General features: G+C 46.5%; 1 protein-coding gene across 5 annotated transcripts in view; it reads right to left on the bottom strand.

Annotated features, from left to right (window-relative positions):
* The window catches only part of LOC136568571 (E3 SUMO-protein ligase PIAS2-like), a 71,814-nt gene extending 54,699 nt beyond the window's left edge, over positions 1 to 17,115 (bottom strand). For all 5 annotated transcript variants that reach the window (XR_010785258.1, XM_066568590.1, XM_066568591.1 and 2 more), the window contains exon 1: positions 16,744 to 17,115. Coding sequence is in view for 4 of the 5 variants with exons in the window: in XM_066568590.1 (XP_066424687.1) it covers positions 16,744 to 16,767 (24 nt within the window). In the remaining variant the exon portion in view is untranslated. The remainder of the gene's footprint in view (positions 1 to 16,743) is intronic.
* Between the last annotated feature and the right edge of the window lie 2,669 nt (positions 17,116 to 19,784).

Below are 19,784 nucleotides of genomic sequence, written 5' to 3'. Positions count from 1 at the left end.
TCCCAGTTACCAAGGGGGTGGGGTGGAGGGGGCCGGGGGAGAGGGTGTCCCCCTGCCCAGTGCCCGCGGGAGTAGGGTGGGGGTGGATCCCTGCCTGCTCCCCAAAGGGGTGGGGCTGTGGTGGGGGGTACTCCCTTGTTCAGTCCCCAAGGGGGTGGGGCCGGGGTGGAGGGTGGTCCCATGCCCGGTTCCCATGAGGGTGGGACTGGGAGAGGGTGTGGACCCCTTCCCGGCTTCCACAGGGGTGGGGCTGAAGAAGGAGGTGGTGCCCCTGCCAGTTCCCAAGTGGGGAGTGGTCCCCCTGCTGGATTCCACGGGGGTGGGGCCAAAAGGGAAAACCCTGGGGATAAAAGCCAGAGGGAGGAAGCAATTCCCTCAGTAGCCCCTGTCCTATATACTGGTGGTAGAAGTGGCCCTAGAAACTACCAGCCCTTCTCCTACCAAACAAAGAGAGTGTTGTGTAAAAGTCAGAATTCGGTAGAAAAAGTGAAATTTTTAGCAGCATGATAAGAGCCACATTAACATCCCTTGAATTTGTTCTTACTGACCTCCTAGATCTTTTCCGGTGCCTGCTTACACAGAGTTTGATCTATGGGAAAGCTCCTGGAAGAGATCCCTGAGGGGACTCCTGGAGGAACTTAAGCAAAGCACACAGGGTGCCAAAGATATAGACGATAACGACATCACTTATGAACATCTATGCGGAGAGGGGGAGTGGGCTAAGCCCGAAGACCAACCTCGGGTGTTAACAAAATTTATTCTAGATAAGATCACAAAAGCTGCGGACAAGGCTTTTAACCAGTTGCCGACTGTTAAAGCTAGGGGTACTTACCTTAACATTAAACAGTCTCCTTCTGAGAGTTTCTTGCAGTTTGTCGACCAGCTCCATGCACAAGTTGAGAGACAAGTATGAGACTCCAGGACACAGGTGGAGATAGTTAAAGAGATGGCACAGAGAAATGCCAATGAGGTCTGCAGCAAGGTGCTCCTGGGTCTGCCTCTCGACCCTCCACCTACACTGGCAGAGATGATCGAAGCGTGTGCTTGGAAGGCGGAACTGTTTGCTGCACAGGAGGCATGGGCAAGGCCGACAAACTCAGGTACTGTGGCAGCTGTATCTTCAGGAGTGAGGAGGCAACAGATGTCACCAGAGCAGCTTCAACATATCATCTGCTTCCAATGCAATAAGCCAGGACACTTTGCCCAAGACTGCCCCCAAAGCCAGCAACAGAGGAAGAAAACCATCAAACCAAAAAACTAGGACACGAGCGCAAGCCCGCACTGCACCATGACATAAATGCAGCGGGCTTCCCTAAAAGAAAAACCGCCCTCAAAACAGAAAAGGGAGAGGAAGGGAGGCAGGGTGCGGGGACAGCAAAAGAAATGTTTACAGGACAAAATCTGGCAGCCTCACAAGCGTTTCAAGCTTGTGATCACCAAAGCTTTTGTTTTCAGGTCTACCCAGTGGACAGTCATTGCAGTGAACCTGCTGGAGGACTCACGGGACTTGACGGTAGAATCGCACAGGATTGGACAGTGAGTACTTTGTTATTGGGGACACCGCACACACACCCATGGAGATTGAGGTGGCTCCCATGATCATCAAGGGGGACATATATAACCTCATTCTCCAGGTGCGCTCTCCACAGCCACCCTTCTATTTGGCCAAGGGGCAAATCATCGCCCAGGCCATTCCTATTCCAGCAGAAATCTCAGTAGATGACAAAACACCAGGTGTCTACTGGGCAGAAGTGGTTGGCAAGGACAAAGCCATTATGGGATGCAACCTAATGCGTGGAGCAGACCATCTCCACATGGAAAGGTTGCTTGACATGGGGGCAGATGTGACAATCATACCTGAAAGTTGTGGCTGTCACATTAAGATTTGCAACCCATGGCTGACAAAATCCAAGGTGTAGTAGGTATCACATTGGCAAAGATATCAAAAAACCTTGTGCAAATTGAAGGGCCGGACGGAAAATTGGCCAGTGTCCGTCCGTTTGTCACCGATTACATAGCTCTCTTGTGTGGGAGAGACACCATGTCCCAGTGGGGCGTCAAATTGGTCATCCCTAACACACCCCAGTGTTGCAGCTTGAATTGCTGCTAGCAAAGTCCAGGGTAAAGAAGCAAAAAAGGCTTTTGCATAATATCCATAGATGTTTAATTCAGCCACGCGGTGAGATGTTCTCCTCTCAGATACCCACTCCCCCCTCAAGGTCCTGCTCTCTCCTCCATGGGCCTCCCAGCTGACCTTGGTCTCCGGGCAGTATCAAGGTGAGGCCCAATCAGGGAAAAGGGAGGGAGAGCCTCAGGAACACCTATGTTCAGGCACAGGAACCGGGGAAGGAGCCAATGGGGTGTAACTTAGGAGAAGCCCCCCCAGGGCCTCCATAACTCCCTGTTTTTTACATTATTAAGAAAGCTTTTCTGAAGGATCAACTGAATTAACACAAAATGACAAAAACAATCAAAAGCGTCTATAAGACAATTTTCAAAATGCAAACAATTCTGAGTCTCCAATGTCCAAAAATATTTTCTGGAGTGTCTTAGAGCTGGCAGGAGGGATGCGGGGTTTTCTTAGCACGGTTTATCAGGAAACTGAGTCAGGAGAAAGTTTCTTTAGCAGGGGCTGTTTCTCTGTCTCTTGTGGTAAAGTGCTTGGCTGTGATAGACTCTGCACAAGGTAGCGTAGGTGGTGATGTGCCTGTTGGAAACTCCAAATAGAAATCATTACTTTAAGAAAAAGATGGTTACTTTAGGGAAACTTTCCTTTCTTTCCCTCCTAATCGTGCTCCCTCTGGTCTTATGAAGGAACTGTGGGGAAAGGGATTAGTGGAGGGAGACCATGGGAGAGGGGAAAGGGTGGTAGGAATTTGTGGGAACATAAAAAAGGGGTAATAGGACAATGGAAAGGAAAAGGGGAAAGTGGGAGGCGGGCAGGAAGGCCACAGGAATTGGGGAAGGGTATTAGAAGAAGTGGGACTTATTGGACTGGAAGGTTCTTTCATTATCGACATGGGCCTTTGGATGCAGGACAGCTTGCCAGTATTCTGTGCTCTTCTTGCTTTTAGGCTGTTGCTGGTGCTTGATGGTTGTTGGTTTTGGGTTCTATTTCCTTGGTAGGTGTGTGGAGGACTTCTATGATGTGGATAATATTTTGCAGGTTTGTAGTCTGGTGCATGTTTACTGCCTTGCACTGGAACTCCACCAGGTCCTGTCACATTGGCTGCTTGGGGGCCTTTTCTTCCTTGTATTATATTAAATTCCACAATTTCTCCATCTCCTAGACTGTGGAGGTATTTCTTGGGATTATTCTCTTTTATAGCAGTCTGATGAACGAACACATCTTCTTTGTTATCATTCTGGGTTATGAAACCATATTTGTTTTATACATTGAACCATTTTACTGTCCCCAAAACGTTCATAGCAAGGATATTTTTACCTTTGCCAGTGGGTTTGTGTTGGTGTTTCTGGACGCGTTGCTGGTGCTGCTGCTTAGGCGCTGCTGTGCGAAGTTCGTTTCACTCCTGGCGCTGGCAGCCGCGCTCAGGCTCGGCCCGCTCCCAGGGGTCTGTCTCAGCTGGTGCTTGTGGGCACTGCCAGTGTGGGGCTCTCAGAGCAGCGACAGTGAGCAGGGGGCGGCGGTTTTGCTGCCAGGACTGCGGTTCTGAGCCATCTCCTGGCGGGGCTGTCTGCCCACCCCGCGACAGCGGTGCCCCAGGTCCGCCAGTCTCGCCCGCCCGCCCTCGGCCCTCATGCAGCAGGTTGCCGTGGGGCGGGCTGGACAGTGAGTATCGGCCGGCTCACCCTGGCCTTGCTGAGCACCAGTGGGGCAGCTGTGGGTTTTCCGCGGAGGGGAGAGCTGCAGCGGGTCACGGAGCGGGGGCAGCCCTGTGCGAGGGGATACGGCTCTTGCCACCCCACCACGTCTCGTGGTGCTATAACAACCAAGGTAAACAAGACCGTGAGAGGAGGCATGAGGACCTGAGGGTGGAAGGGGAGACCCTGCGGCCCCTGCAATGCATTCTCCACCATCTTGGGCAGCAGGAGTACAGACAGGAGAACTTGGAGGAGTCTTTCCTTGCAACAGGGGAGGGGGTGCAGGGGCACGAAGAGGGGAACACGGAGGAGGGGTTTTCAGCTGGTGTTCATCAACAAGATTCAGAACGCATTTCATCATCATACTAAATAAAGGATGGAATTCTGTGTTAGTTTTTAACCTTTCCCAAAGTACTTCCAAGAATTCATCGGTTAGGACTAAGTTCTGCGAAATATAAGGAAAATGCTTAAATAACCACTGTACAAAATACTTCAACTCCTCCTCTGAAAAGCAAAAATTTTCTTGACAAAAACACTTTTTGAGGTAGAGGTAAACTTTTTGTTGTGCGTGGGTGAGTGTTGTCTCCATCTTAGTCCAGTCTCTTCCCAACACCCAAGAGTACAAGGAGGAAGGAAATAAAATTTCAAACTCACCACACTGGGGTAAGAAAATTCTCGGGGTGGTCTAGTGCAGATGTTTTCCAGAAGAGGTCTCAAACTAATCCGGAGGTGCCACAGTCAGGGCGCCATTTGTTGCAGCTTGAATTGCTGCTAGCAAAGTCCAGGGTAAAGAAGCAAAAAAGGCTTTTGCATAATATCCATAGATGTTTAATTCAGCCACGCGGTGAGATGTTCTCCTCTCAGATACCCACTCCCCCCTCAAGGTCCTGCTCTCTCCTCCATGGGCCTCCCAGCTGACCTTGGTCTCCAGGCAGTATCAAGGTGAGGCCCAATCAGGGAAAAGGGAGGGAGAGCCTCAGGAACACCTATGTTCAGGCATAGGAACCGGGGAAGGAGCCAATGGGGTGTAACTTAGGAGAAGCCCCCCCAGGGCCTCCACACCCCAGGATTTTTAGAAGTGGCCACTGTGGAGCACCTTGCCCACAATGTAACATGACTGGATGATAATCCAGTCTGGGTAAATCAGTGGCCACTCAGCAAGGAAAAGCTGAAGGTGCTCGAGGAACTCGTAGAGGAGCAATTGGCTAAAGGATACATTGAAGAGACAACTAACCCTTGGAATTCCCTGGTCTTTGTAATAAAAAGGCCAGGAAAGGATGAGTGGCAGCTCCTCCATGATTTACGGGAAATAAACAAGGTAATTGAGGACATGGGGTCACTCCAACCAGGGATGCCCTCCCAAATGATGCTTCCCCAAAATTGGCAATTGGCTGTCCTGGACATCAAGAACTGTTTTTTCCATATTCCCCTGCACCCAGAAGACGCACCATAGTTTGCCTTCTCAGTTCCAACCATCAATCGAGAAGCCCCAGTGAAGTGCTACCACTGGAGAGTATTGCCTCAAGGAATGAAATGCTCTCCGTCCATCTGCCACTGGTACGTGCCTTCATTGCTGTCCCCAGCGCGCGCCCAGAAAAAGGAGGTAATCATCCTACACTACATGGATGATGTGCTTGTGTGTGCCCCCAATGACATAATACTCCAAGACACACTTGACCTAATGGTTAAAGTTTTAACCTCTGCTGGATTCCAACTGCAGGAAGACATGGTTCAGAGGATGCCATCTTGGAAGTACCTGGACTTGGAGATCACTGTATGGACCATTGTTCCGCAGAAATTGGAAATCAAGAGTGATCCCAAAACCCTAGCAGATCTCCATTCCCTGTGTGGGTCTTTAAATTGGGTCAGGCCTTGGCTAGGCCTCACTAACAAGGACCTAGCTCCCCTCCTCAATTTATTGAAAGGGGAGAGACAGCTAGTTTCTCCCAGGGAACTGACCCCAGAGGCAAAAACTGCCATCCAAAAAGTGCAGAAGGCTTTGGCTGAGAGGCAGGCTCATCGTTATCAGACCAAGCTGCCTTTCAAATTCATTGTTTTGGGAAAATTACTACACTTACATGGTCTGATATTCCAATGGATCGAAGGGCAGAATGATTCACTCTTAATTATAGAGTGGATTTTCCTCTCCCACCATCGATCCAAAACCATCACACAGCCACAAGAGCTGAGAGCTCAGCTGATCCAGAAGGCCAGGGTGAGGTCGCATGAACTGGCCAGTTGTGACTTTTATTAGTGTATTCACCTCCTGGTCAAAGTTTCTAAGGAGGGAAGGAACTCTCCTGAGAGGTTGACCAAAGAGATGTTTGAGCACCTGCTCCAGAGCAATGCCAGTCTCCAGCTATCTCTGGACAGCTACAGTGGGCAGGTATCAGTCCACGCCCTATCACACAAGCTGTTTAATGAGGAATTCCACCTCACTGCTCCTGAGAAAATGAGTTGAAGGCCACTCAAGGCGCTTACAGTGTTCACTGACATGTCCAGGGCATCTCACAAGTTGGTGATGACTTGGAGAAATCCCCAGACTCAGCATTGGGAAGCTGATGTTGAGTTTGTGGAGGGGTCGCCCCAGGTCGCCGAACTGGCTGCAGTTGTGAAAGCCTTTGAGAAGTTCTCAGAGCCAATTAATTTGGTCACCAATTCAGCCTACGTGGCGGGAGTAGTGTCCAGGGTGGAGCAGGCAGTTCTCAAAGACATCGAGAACGAGCATCTCTTCAGGTTGCTCTCAAAACTAATTTATTTAGTTTCGCAGTGGGAGCATCCATTCTATGTGATGCATGTGAGATCACATACCGATTTGCCAGGCAAGATTGCAAAAGGTCATAGTAACGCAGATTCCCTTGCCACCCCAGCAGAAATGGCACACCTTCCAGACGTCTTCCAACAGGCAAAGCTAAGTCATCAGCAATACCATCAAAATGTGCCAGGTCTGATCCGTCAGTTCCAACTAACCTGGAGTCAGGCTTGAGCCATTGTGGCCACCTGTCCCAATTGCCAGCTCCAGGCTGTGCCATCACTGGGTGTTGCGGTTAACCCCTGAGGCCTTGAAAGATGCGAAGTATGGCAGACAGACATCACACACATTCCCAGTTTTGGTAGCCTGAAATATGTGCATGTCAGCATAGACATATTCAGGTGCCGTTTATGCATCTGCCCACGCGAGGGAAAGGGCTGCACATGCCAAACAACACCTGGTGCAAGCTTTTTCAGTGTTGGGGATCCCTAGGGAAATCAAGACCGACAATGTACGCCTCCAAGGAGTTCCTGAGGTTTGTCCAGCAGTGGGGGGTGGAGCATAAGACAGACATTCCCCACTCCCCCACAGGTCAAGCTGTGATTGAGCGTGCCCACCATACACTCAAGCAAGTCCTGGCTAGGCAAGGCAGTTCAGCAGCGTGGATGACACCACAACAAAAGCTCCACAAAGCCCTGTTTACGATTAACTTTTTGAATTGTTCTTTTGAAAATATGAGTCCTCTGGTGGTATGGCATTTCCACAGTAATAATCGGTTTAAGTTGTCACAGCATCCACCAGTTCTCATTAAGGACCCAGAAACTTGGGAAACCAAGGGTCCTTATGAGCTCGTCACCTGGGGGCGTGGCTACGCATGTGTATCTACTCCCTCAGGCCCTCGATGAATACCCCAAAAGCGGGTAAAACGTTTTGTCCCCAAAAATCCAGCTCCAGCAGACGGGGATGAGAAGCAAGCAGCCATCGCCTCAAGAGAAGATGCCGCCAGAAAGAGGAGGAAGAATCTTCCTAAAAGAATTAGCTACATTCTGGCAGGACCCTGAATTTTAATGTGTTTTTAAAATGTTTGTTTTCCTTTGTACCTCCCACCTAACCTCACGATGAGTCCTGTCTGAGTTGTCATCCTGTTAGCACTGAGCAGTCTGACAGCTGCATGGATTGCCCCACAGCCACGCCAAAACATCTGGGTGACCCTGGCATGGACGCTCCAACAAGAAAATATATGCCTGTCCACTGCAGCAGTGAGAGATCCTATGTCTACCTGCCTGGTAGGGATTCCATTGCAAGCTGGAGAGTTTACAGCCAAGTTTGACACACCTATGCCTGACCCAAGTCCCAAATCACATCACACACAACCACACAATACCTGTCAGCGGCGGGCTGTAACGATTAGGAACCCCATAGAGGAGTGGCTGCCAAAGTTACCCAGAGCTGCTCAGGAACCCCAAGAGTTAGAGCTGTTGGGTTCCTCTCCTGCACCATACTGCGTACACTTTGTCTTTACCCCACTTTCCAACACCAAACCTTTTAACAACATACTACAGTATTGAGAAGAGTTCACTGCCAGAAGGTGGTGTAAGGTTTTAAGCTGTGTCACAGCAGATAAGCCATACCATTCACATCCCAAAAGCCTCCCTGAAGGTTTGTTTTTAATTTGTGGGGATCGGGCATGGGCAGGAATCCCTTCTTGGCTTTTAGGAGGGCCATGTACCATCAGGCGGTTGTCCCTGTTGACACCCAATCAAACTATGATTGGCAAATGGACTCAAAAAAAGAATTAGGTCAGTAAAATTCAAAAGAGAAGCATTGACAATTTGGACCCAAATTGTGATTCAGAAATTTTTCATTGGGCAAAGCCAAAGCAAATCGCTGTATCCCTGTTCCTTCCATGGGTTGCAGCAGCCAAAGCTCTAGGTAAATTGGGCCACCTAGAGTGCTGGATAGTCAAACAGGCAAACTTGACATCCACAGCCATCGGCTCCCTCCTAGAGGACGAGGAAATTACCAGGCAGGCCACACTCCAAAATTGTGTGGCCATAGATTTCCTCCTGCTGCTGCATGGACACGAGTGCAGGAATTTGAAGGACTTTGCTGCTTGAACTTAACATCAAAAGCACCCAACGTCCACGTAGCCCTCTGAGAAATGAAAAGCCTGATCGGACAAGTCAAGCAGGAATCCGAGGACTGGTCAGTGGACTGTTCAAAGACTGGGGACTCTCGGTATGGTGGGCTTCCATAATTAAGACAATTCTGTTGTTTTTTGTTGTTCTTTTCCTAATCATGTTAGCATTCAGAATTCTACATTGCATGCTTTTAAAAGTGATCAACAGTTTAATCTCCACTACCTCAGAAGTCAACTGCACAGAGTTTGTGGACCTAAAGCAAACTGACAGGCCCGCAAATCATGAGTGGTGGATGAATTCATAATCTGTATCAGAATAGGCCCGATGCTTTCTTTTAGCTTTGTTTTTAACAGAAAAGGGGGAGGTGTTGTATTGCACTAAATAGTTTATTTAGTTGTTTTGCACTGGGTTCTGTATTATTGCACAGAATAGTATGTTTATATCCTCATGGGATTCCCCTCTTATATCACATGGTCTTTCCCTCCCCCAAAAGCCCCAGTGGTGATGGTTTATCCCAGGTTTACTCCTCCCTTCGCCCCCTCACTTGTATCCCATTGGCTGTGGTCCTCTTCCTCTGCCCCCCATTCCCCCGGGTTTAAAAGTCTCCCGCCATGAGGCATCTCTCTCTTTTTCACCTGGGAAGTCACCTGGATCACCTCATGACTCCTATCTAGGAAATAAAATAGGACTTTGTTCCCGAGAGGCCAAGAGCGCCTCCATCTTTTGCTTCTGTCCTATGTAAGATCGTAAGGACTAAGGTCCATAGCTAGCCGGATTGGACCCAAACAGCTGGCCAGATTCAATCTTACACTCCCTGAGCAATGAGAGGAACAACAGATGATGAACTGACCATAACCCCCATTCCCTCCCTCTTTGCACCGCTGGAGGGAGGAGGTAGAGATGGTAAGAAAGTAGGAGCAGGGGGAAGGTGATTTTAAGAGTTTATTTTACTTCTCATTATCCTGCTCTGATTTTGTTAGCAATTAATTCATATCTCTAATGAGAGCCTGTTTTGCCCATGATAGTATTTGATGAGTGATCTCTCCCAGTCCTTATCTCAACCCATGAACTCTTATATTTTCTCTCCCCTATTCAGCTGCAGAGGGGAGTGAGAAAGTGGCTTTGGTGGGTGCCTGGTATCTGGCCAGCCAGTGTCAACCCACTACAGTGGGCATGGCCAGGTTGTTATTCTATATCACTCGCATCATCACTGGGGGGTGTGATTTCAGGAGGAAAAGCTGGGCACCCCATTGGAAGTGCTCAATTTTGCCTCCCTCTCTCTCCTACGGGAAGTTGTCAGCATCAGCCCCTGCAGACCTGGCCCCCTGCCGTCACTGCTGGTTCCCCTCCCGTTTTCTCCAGAATGTGGCTACAGGACATGGTACTGAAAGAAAAGCAGTGAAAATGTGAACTGACAGCAGTGCTCAACCAACAGCACCAATGCAGAGGCTGCTGCAGGGAAAGGACCAGCAGGGGTGACCACAGCCCAGCCAAGTCCATCAAGCCGAACAGAAGGGAGCCCAGCTGAGCCAAAAGGAGCACAGAGGAGCAGTTAAAAAAGGTCACAGCAACCTGTGGGACCGACCTCCAGCATGGCAGTAGAAATGGCAGCATAGATACCTGCACGGAACTGAGCCCAGCAGAGTGGCAGCGCAACCCAACTCAAATGACCTAGTTTTCAGGGGCTTTGTTTGTCATTGGTTTTTTCATTGTTTTGGGTTGGGGGGTGCAGGAAATGCTAGTTGTGAGACCCCCTTGCCAGCTTGCCTTTATTTTCAATGGCCACATGAGCAGCATGCAAGAATTGTCACCACCTTGCCTTTGTCTGGGGAAGCCACATGTATGCAACCTACAGAACGCACTTGCCATCTTGTTTTTTCCTGGTGATGAACATCTATTTGTGGGTAAAACATCTCTTTTTTGCATGCTTTTGCTATCAATACTGCCATTGTTACTGTGCATGGCTTATTCCATTGCTTTGTGCTTTCAATAAATTGTTATCTCAACCCATAGTCTCTGCTTTTGTCCCTCCCTTATTGGAAGGGGTGTGGCTTATTTGGAGTTTAATTTCCAGCTGGTGTTAAAACCAGCACAGTCCATCCAGCCAAATACTTATCCACCAAATAGTCTATCCATCAAATCCATGTCTCTCCAATTTGGAGATAAGGATGTCATGTGGGACCATATCAAAGGCCTTACAGAAATCTAGATAATTGACATATTTCAGTCTTCCCTTGTCAACCACTGCCATAGAAGGCCACCAGATTGGTCAGGCATGATTTGCCCTTAGTAAAGCTGTACTGGCTGCCTTGGATCACATCATCTTTTATATGACTTAGCATATCTTCTAGGAGGATCTGCTCCATAACCTTCTCAGGCACAGAGGTGAGGTTCACCAGTCTGTAGTTCCCCAAGTCTTCCTTTCTCACCTTCTCAAAAATGAGAGTGATGTTTCCCTTTCTCCAGTCACCAGGGACTTCACCTGACTGCCACGATTTTTCAAATATGATGGAGAGTGGCTTGGCAACAACATCAGCTAGTTTCCTCAGGACCCTGGGATGCATCTCATCAGGCCCTATAGATTTGTGTCTATTCAGCATCATCAAGTGGTTCCAAACTTGCATTTCACTTACATGCACAGGAGGGACTTCATTCCCCCCACATCCACCCAGACGATCAGGGACTTGAGAGAAGTGGAAAGCCTAACTGCCAGTGAAGACCAAGACAAAGAACTCATTGAGTACCTCAACCTTCTCCATATCAGTTGCCACCAGTTCACCCTTCTCACTTATCAGCACTTATCAGGGCAGGTGCACTCTCCTTGGCCTTTTTTTTCTGACCTGTTAACCTGGGTTGACAGGACAACATTCTACTTATAGAATTATTCTACTTATAGAATCCCTTCTTGTTATTCTTCACATCCCTTGCCAAGTCTTGTTCCAGATTTGCCTTGGCTTTCCTGACCCCATCCCTACCTCTCCAAACCATATCCCCGTACTCTCCCCAGGTCACCTGTCCCTGCTTCCACTGGCTGTGCATTTCTTTCTTACTCCTCAGTTTGAGGAGCATTTTGCTGGGATGCAAGTAATAGCTGCAAGTCAAATCTCTATGAGCTCAGAATTTGTTGGGAACTGGAATAATTTCACAGACGGCTCTCAGAAGGAGCCGTAGTTCCCCACTCCTGGGCCAATTCTCTTTAAAAATGTGTTCACATGCCATTTCAGGCTTCCACACCAGATTGCTGACTTCTGTTTCACATCCACCTCTGCCTGTGTAATCCCTTTGACATTCATCAGGCTGCTCTTGAGTGAGGATTATGGATAAAGGTATGAGCCATGTTTAAAAACACTTCTGTGAACAGCAGGTCTGGAAATTATATCTCAAAAATGCGAGATAGATACTGATGCCATGATTATTTTTTGCCTTTTCTTTTATATACCTTTTATGTATCCTCAGTATTCTTAGCATGCATACTTGTAATTCCTTAAGTCTGATAATTTAGCATAGTCCTGGTATTCTGTTAGGCCAGAAGACCAAACATCCTAGAGGCCTTGCAGCTGGAGACCAAGGTCCTCTCTAGAATACATCCTGTAAACTAAGATTTGGCCCATCCAGGGGGAATTCTTTGGGATGGGGAGATATCACACTATTCATTTAAGCCTCTCATTGGGGCATCTCTGTTAGATATGCTAATTTGCAAGGTCTATAAAATTGTATACACAATCTATCGGGGGTGTGCATTTTGGTGTGCACCATCTTGGCCAAGTGCTGCACTATAAGGATCCTTATTGAATACTGAGGTAAAAACCCCTTTATCCCTTAATCATGTCTGGCTCTCAATTTTAGGACCAAGGCATCAATACAGTTGTGCTCACTACATCATCTCAGCAATTCCCTAATATTCCAGAAACTGGTAAGCTACAGAATTCAATAAACACTGCTAATTAATTAAGGGTTAATCTGACAATTTAGAAGGGTCAGCCTTATACTGGACATTTTCACCAATATCTTAAAAAGTAGTGACTGTGGTTACAGATACCTCCAAATCCTTTAACAAAACTGAACATTTCCAAAAGGCATGATGTAACAGCAAGTTCCTTTGAGTCTCTTTTTTTTCACAGAAATCACAGAATGGGTCAGGTTGGAAGGGACCACAGTAGGTCATCTGGTGCAACTTCTCTGCTCTAACAGAATCATCCTAAAACACATTGCACAGGATCGTGTCCAGACAGTTCTTGAATATCTCCAGTGAGGGAAACTCCACACCCTCTCTGGGCAACCTGTTCCAGTGTACAGTCACTGCACAGGAAAGAAGTTCTTCCTCATATGCAGGTGGAACTTCCTGTGCATCAGGTTCTGCCTGTTGCCTTGTGTCCTATTGCTTGCCACTACTGAGAAGAGCCTGGTCCATCCTCTTGGCATCCCCCCTTTAGATATTTATACACATTAATGAGGTTCTGTAAAGGACTTAAAGATCAGTTGCCTGTCTCAAACACCGTTACCACAGAAGGACTCCCATTGTGGAAAACCGTGTAAAGAAGCAACTGCTCATCTGCAACCACCAAAAGAAGCAACTGCTCAACTGCAACCACTGAAGCCCCCTCCATCCCCCCGCCAATATGCCTCTAAGGATACCTGGAACTTGGACTGCAAGTCAAACCATCTTGATAAGATAAAGGTGGTACTATTATCCAAGTGTTGTCTCAGGCACAGGGGGAAGTAAACAAAGCGAGGGGAGATAATTATCACTGATAATAGACACACAGAATCCACAAGGAAAGCCAACTCAGCAACTGTGCTGAAATCAGCTCTGATTGGGTAAAAAGTAATTCCAGCAAGGGTAGACCACAACCCTCAGACTTGAAAGGACTAATTACAGAATCACAGAATTAACTAGGTTGGAAAAGACCTTTGAGATCATTGAGTCCAACCTATGACCTAACACTACCTTGTCAACTAGACCATGGAACTAAGTGCCCCATCCAGTCTTTTCTTAAACACCTCCAGGAAAGGTGACTCCACCACCTCTCTGGGCAGTACATTTCAATGCCCAATCACTCTTTCCATGAAGAACTTCTCCTAATGTCCAGCCTAAACCTCCCCTGGTGCAGCTTAAGACTGTGTCTTCTTGTTCTGTTGCTGGTTGCCTGGGAGAAAAGATCAACCCCCACCTGGCTACAACCTCCTTTCAGGTAGTTATAGAGAGTGATAAGGTCTCCCCTGAGCCTCCTTTTCTCCAGGCTAAACAACCCCATCTCCCTCAGCCACTCCTCATAGGACTTATGTTCTAGACCCTTCACCAGCCTTGTTGCCTTTAGCATTACAAGGGAGGGGAATCATTTAACCAATAGAATAAGAGAACTGTGTAGTCAATTAGCCAATGAGCATGAATCCCTTTGTTTGCAAAAATGTATAAATAATTAAAAGTTTTTAACAATCTCAAGACCCTTACCACTGAGAAGCCCAGGGTGAAGAAGGACCAAAGGACACTGCTAAATACATGGGTGGTGACTATCTTCTTGAATCTGTTTGTTTCTCCCTTTTCTATTCCTTTCTCTCTACCTCACATTTTACTGTTAAATAAAATCCATGCTATTGACTTCAGCATATAGTCTGGTTTGCACCTTAATTTAGGTAGAGGCATCTCTCAATCAGATCTTCACAGTTTCCCTCTCAGGTATCTCTTCTCAAGGCTGAACAGGCCCAGTTCCCTCAGCCTTTCTAGTTTTCTTTCACTACAGCCTCTCAGTTATAACCCTTTGGTCATAGCTCCCCAGAGCTTTTACTCTGAAGATCCAGAGGATGGCAGGGATGGTACTAACAAATATTAAAAGGATCCTTTGCCCCAAGAATAGAAAAATGTTATCCCTATATGTTTCTCTCAAAAACAGGAATTAAGAGAGAATTCTGATCTCCTGCCTTTAGTCAGTCCTTAATGATTTACTAAAATAAATTAAACTCTCCAAATTGCCCTAGTGGCCTTTCATAAGGCATGTAGAGATGACACACTATAGAAAACTGCAATCAACAAGAGAGCAGCAAAGAATATTGCCAAAAAAACATTCTGCACGCTAATCTATAAACTAGCATTTTAAGAACACCTAAAGGCCAAGTCGCAAAATCTATTGGGGAAGGGGAGTGTTCTTTGGACAAAAGCAGGAAGATTTTTGTCTGAAAAAAACTTAAACCTACAAACCAAGTGCCTGATATTCAAACAGACACATTCAAACATATCCTCTTAAAAAAACCCACCACAGTAAAGGCCTTGAGGATGAGGCAGTCTGCAGTCTACTATTGTCTCTTCTCTTCTAAAAATATCTAGAGCTCTCCCAAAATGGGCCATGAACTATTATTAGATGTATGTTGAACATTTGTAGAAGCTCCAAGCTAACAAATTCATTTCACAAGCACTCCAGTTAACAAATAAGATGGGCACATCAAAAGACATTGCTTCAGTCTTTTTTAAAACTACTGATAGCTATTCTTTTAAGTGATAAAAGTTCAGTCCTATAGTTGGCGTGAAACCAAATTCCTTTTCCCTCCATCATTCCTGTATTACTTCTGGCAAACAACTCAGGGGCATATATAATTCCAAAGATATTTAGGTACCCAATCCCAAATGGAGTCTATCAATACTTATGCATATCCAGATAAGCGATTATAGTGCCTTGGAAAATGCAGATCACAGCTCAAGCCTGGAGGAGATAAATGAAGAACCACCTCTGCTGTTTACACTGGGGATTTAGCCACCTCTGAAGCTACGCCCTTTGAGAGACCTTGGAATGAGGGCTGAAAACAAGTGAGGATGCTAAACAAGAAAACATGTAAATGTACATAAAAAGTTTTGTAAAAAATATAAATGTTCAATTTAGGATTAAGAAGGATCATCTTTTTTTTTTTTTTTTTCCTAAGATTAAGAAAACAAGTTTGTTGTCCTCAAACAAAGAAACTCAATTCTTTCCATGAGATTTTTTAACTGAGCTCCTCAGCTACACTACAGCCCCTTCAATCCAAGTAGTGTCAGTGCTGGAAGAAGCCTTAGCATAGGAAATTCTTTGGCAATCACAGTAGTTCAAGCATCAGACCATTCTCAACACTAAAGCCTAACTCAGAGTGGTTCCTATTTAACTGACTTTTATTCCATTTGTAGGATGGTCTAGGTCAGGGAGGATTCAGTGTGTATGTAATATTCCCTCAGCAGCACTTCTGCAGGTGTGGATGCTGTAAGAAGGACAATGTTCTCCTTACAAAGATACTCACAGATAGTGAATGTGTTAGGGGATAAGTGCAATATAAAAGATATTAAACTGAAGATAAAATAGGTCTGAAAATAAATACTGGGTTATGGCTTCACAGGCACAGTTTTCCCAGTCAGAAAGTGGTTAATGATTTTTCAACGGTTCAGTAATAATTAGTATTTATAAAAACCCAGTAGTTATTCGTCATTCTCCCTTCAGCTTGCAGTAAGGGTACCATAGCTCTAGGCTCTCCTGAGGGCGCCGAGCCTTGCCAGGCGCCATGCGAGCGCCGGGCCCAGCTTCCCGCACACAAGGGCCGAAATTGAAGGGGGAGGGGGGCAGGGGAGGAGAGTGGGTATATATCCCACCAACAGCACAACCCACATGGCAGAGATGGAAAGCAGGCTAGCTGAGCCGCGCCACACCGCCCCGCTCCCCCGCCCCAGCCACACACACACAATCCGCAAAGTGACAGGGAGAGATAGCGCCACAGGGCATGCCACCGACTCCCGCTGCCCTCCGACCGCATTTCAGGGCGGCCCTGATTCCTCTCTAGGGAAGGAACAGGAAGCCGCGGGGCCCGGCGGGCAGCTTGCCGCCTCAGCGCGAGGCGCTGACGTCTTACACACCCCCCCCCCCCCCCACCCAACAAGCACCAAAGGTGCGGCGGGGACTACCCGAGAGGAAAGGCCGTAGGAGAGGGGTGGGCGAGGGGTCCCCGGCCGCGAAAGCGGTCAGTCGCAATCTTGGCCCGCGTCTTTCCCGCAGCCGCTTCTCTCTCTCTCCTCACCCGCAGCTCCTCGAAATCCGCCATTTTCTACCCGCTGGTGGTGGTGCTGCTGCGGCCGCCGGCCCCTACTGCCACCATAGTGCACCCTGTGCGCGCCCCCGGCACGTGACGAAGGAGGGCAGCTCCGGCGACGAGGGGAAGGGCGCTCCACTCCTCTATGGTGGGCCGCCTCTCCTGCCCTGAGGGAAATCGTGAGAAGAAACCCGTCGTATTTAGTACGGACGCACCCGCCGGTACTGGGCCAGGCCTCTCCACGCCCATAGCGGTTCCAAGCTGGCCCCAACCAGCGAGGTGGTAGGGAAGAGGCAGCTCCTCGGGCCCTGCTGAGCTCCAGCAGCAGCTCTAAGCCTGTCAGGAAAGCTAAGCACTCCGGGGACGTAATCCCGGTGGGATCACACCACTTGGGGCTGCAGCGCTCCCTCTCTCCAGGATCAACACCGCAGAGAACATACTCGGCTGTTAGGAAAAAAAAAAAAAAAGAAAAAACAAATAATCCAGGCTTGTGCTTTAAGTGGATTAAATGGAAAGGTTGTGCTTGCACCATTTTACAGCTTTCTTAGTTTTATCCATCTAATCGAGAGCATTTGTGTTATAATGATGATGTAGTACTTTTTATTAATAAAAACTAAAGCAAAAATGTCACCAAATTGTCAGGAAAATTAATCCACAAGCACCAGAAATTTATGTCCAAAAAGGAGACACAGGAGTCTTGTAACTTTATTTGAATAAAGGGAGAGGCCATGGGGCATTTCCCATGGGGTCTCTCAAATTGTTAGAGGATGCAGCCTCCTTTTTATCCTAATTTCCTGGCCGCATTTCCCTCTCTCTTTCTGCATTGGCTGAGGTACTTTAGAGGTACAGACTTCCTGAAACACCTAATACCCAAGACCTCCTTCTAATGTATACCCCCCCCCCCCCGGCCCATTTTTCTTTTTCCTTGTGTCTCTGTTCTTTTTCTCTAAATCCAGAGATTTAGCACAGTCTTGAGTGAGTAACAGTCTGTGTCAGTTAGTGGAATTTCTATGGAATTTATGGTTCCCCCATTGCTTCTTTTACCTCTCCATATCTGGCCTTATCTACCATCAGGCACACAGTTTGTTTGTAAAGACACCTCCTTCTCATTCCTTTGAACAGTAAGCTTCAAAACTGAATAATGAGCTTCTGACTGCAAGCGAAATGTTGGGACATTCACAGAAAAATAAACAACAAGGTGCTGCAAAGAATATTATTTTCAAAAGCAGCCAGAGACCATTATTTGGTAGCAATAATTACCTACCCACAATATTCAGTTTCATTGGCAACTGGACCCTTAAGCCAAACAATTTATAGCAAGAAAAAAACAAAGCAAAGGCTGCGCTAACAAACAGGCAAGCACCCAAGCCAACCCAAAGAAGATGCTGAAGAGAGACACTAAAAAAGAAAAAATTCTTAAATGCAAAAGATAATTGCCCATATTTACCAAAATTTGTGCATGATCAATGGATTCAGAGCAGTAACTACAACTATAAGGTATCTCAGAACAAATATGAGTACACTAAACCCAGAGTTTTCTAATGGGCCAATAGATATGCCACATCAACAGCAAATTCATCTAGGAAGGAGAGAACAAATAGCTGAGCTTTTCTATAGGGTATTGATGTCTGCCATATACACTAGCTATGGTCACTTAAAACTACTATAAGGTCTGGACATGAAGGAACTCAGTAATTAACATTATTACCACTAATTTTGCAATAGCTTTTTCAGGCAGGTTTTCCTTTTTCTTTACTATCAGCTAGTCCAAGATAAACTTTAGTTCTACTAAAGTTTTTAGCCATAACCACAGATAGCTAGTCCTTCTCTGCATAAACTGGTTCTATGTTTCATCTCAGAACAGTAATTTCTTGACAATTAAAAAAGGACTTCAGTAATTTCAAACCCATTCTGTTAGTCAAAACAGGAATATTAAAATTGTTGAAAAATGTGAAATATGTAAAACTTTCTTAAGAAAATATGTTTTTAATGTTTGATCTTTCAAGCCTAATCAACAAGGAAGTAAATTTAATCCACGAAATCGAGAGTAGCTTCCAAGCCCTAAGTGATGTCCAGGTGTTAGAAAGACAAACTATTTCTTGGTAGAATTGTCTTATTATGGTTTAGGGCTTGACATGTTTCAATGATCTCAGACCTAGGGGAGGTTAATAAAGTTTTGGAAGAAGGATGTACCACTGATAGTGGACACAAAGAATGCAGAATTTACAGGCCACAAGGACATTTGGTAGACCTCCCAAGATAAGGGCGAAGCCAATAAAAACAACTCAGCAACTGTGCTGAATCAGCTCCAACGGGGTAAAAGGTAAATCCAGCAGGGGGAGATCACAACCACCAACTCATGAACCACTGACCCCAGAAACCCATTGACTCCAAAGAAGAGAAAGACTAAGCGTGCAGAATAATTTGCATTATAAGTAAGGTAAACATTAACCAAGACAACTATGTAGCTTGTAGCCAATGAACACGAATTCTTTTGTTTGCTAAAATGTATAAATAGTAAAAGGTTTTGGTAGTTGATTTGTGGAATACCACTGAGCATCCAGGCTTGTGCAACTATGAAATAAACAATCACTCTCTCGAGTGTGTAATTATTGTCTTCTTGCACACCAGGTAACAAACTGATTTTTGTGGACAACAAAAGTAGGAGGCTAATTGAACATGCTTTCTGCCACACCATGGCATGAATTCAACTCCTACTGTCACCAAAACTAGGAAGAAAAGAAGCTCTCCAATGCCATCTTTTAAGTGTTGAGCGAGTCAGGCATTACTTTATTCTGTCCAGGAAATTCAGTTGTGTATTGGTTTTGAATGGCCTGGTTTTTTTGTAGCAGGGGGGCTACAGAGATGGCTCCTGTGAGAAGCTGCTGGAGACTTCCCACCATGTCCAGCAGAGCCAATTCCTGATGGCCCTGAAGATGGACATGCTGCTGGCCAAAGCTGGGCCAATTAGAGAGGTTGGTAACGCCTCTGTGATAACATATTTGAGAAGAAAATCAAAACAAAGTCAC

The sequence above is a fragment of the Molothrus aeneus genome, chromosome W, assembly GCF_037042795.1.
Source record: "Molothrus aeneus isolate 106 chromosome W, BPBGC_Maene_1.0, whole genome shotgun sequence".
NCBI lineage: Eukaryota > Metazoa > Chordata > Aves > Passeriformes > Icteridae > Molothrus > Molothrus aeneus.
Note: the sequence above shows the minus strand (reverse complement) of the source record. Positions and strands in the feature narration are given on the sequence as shown.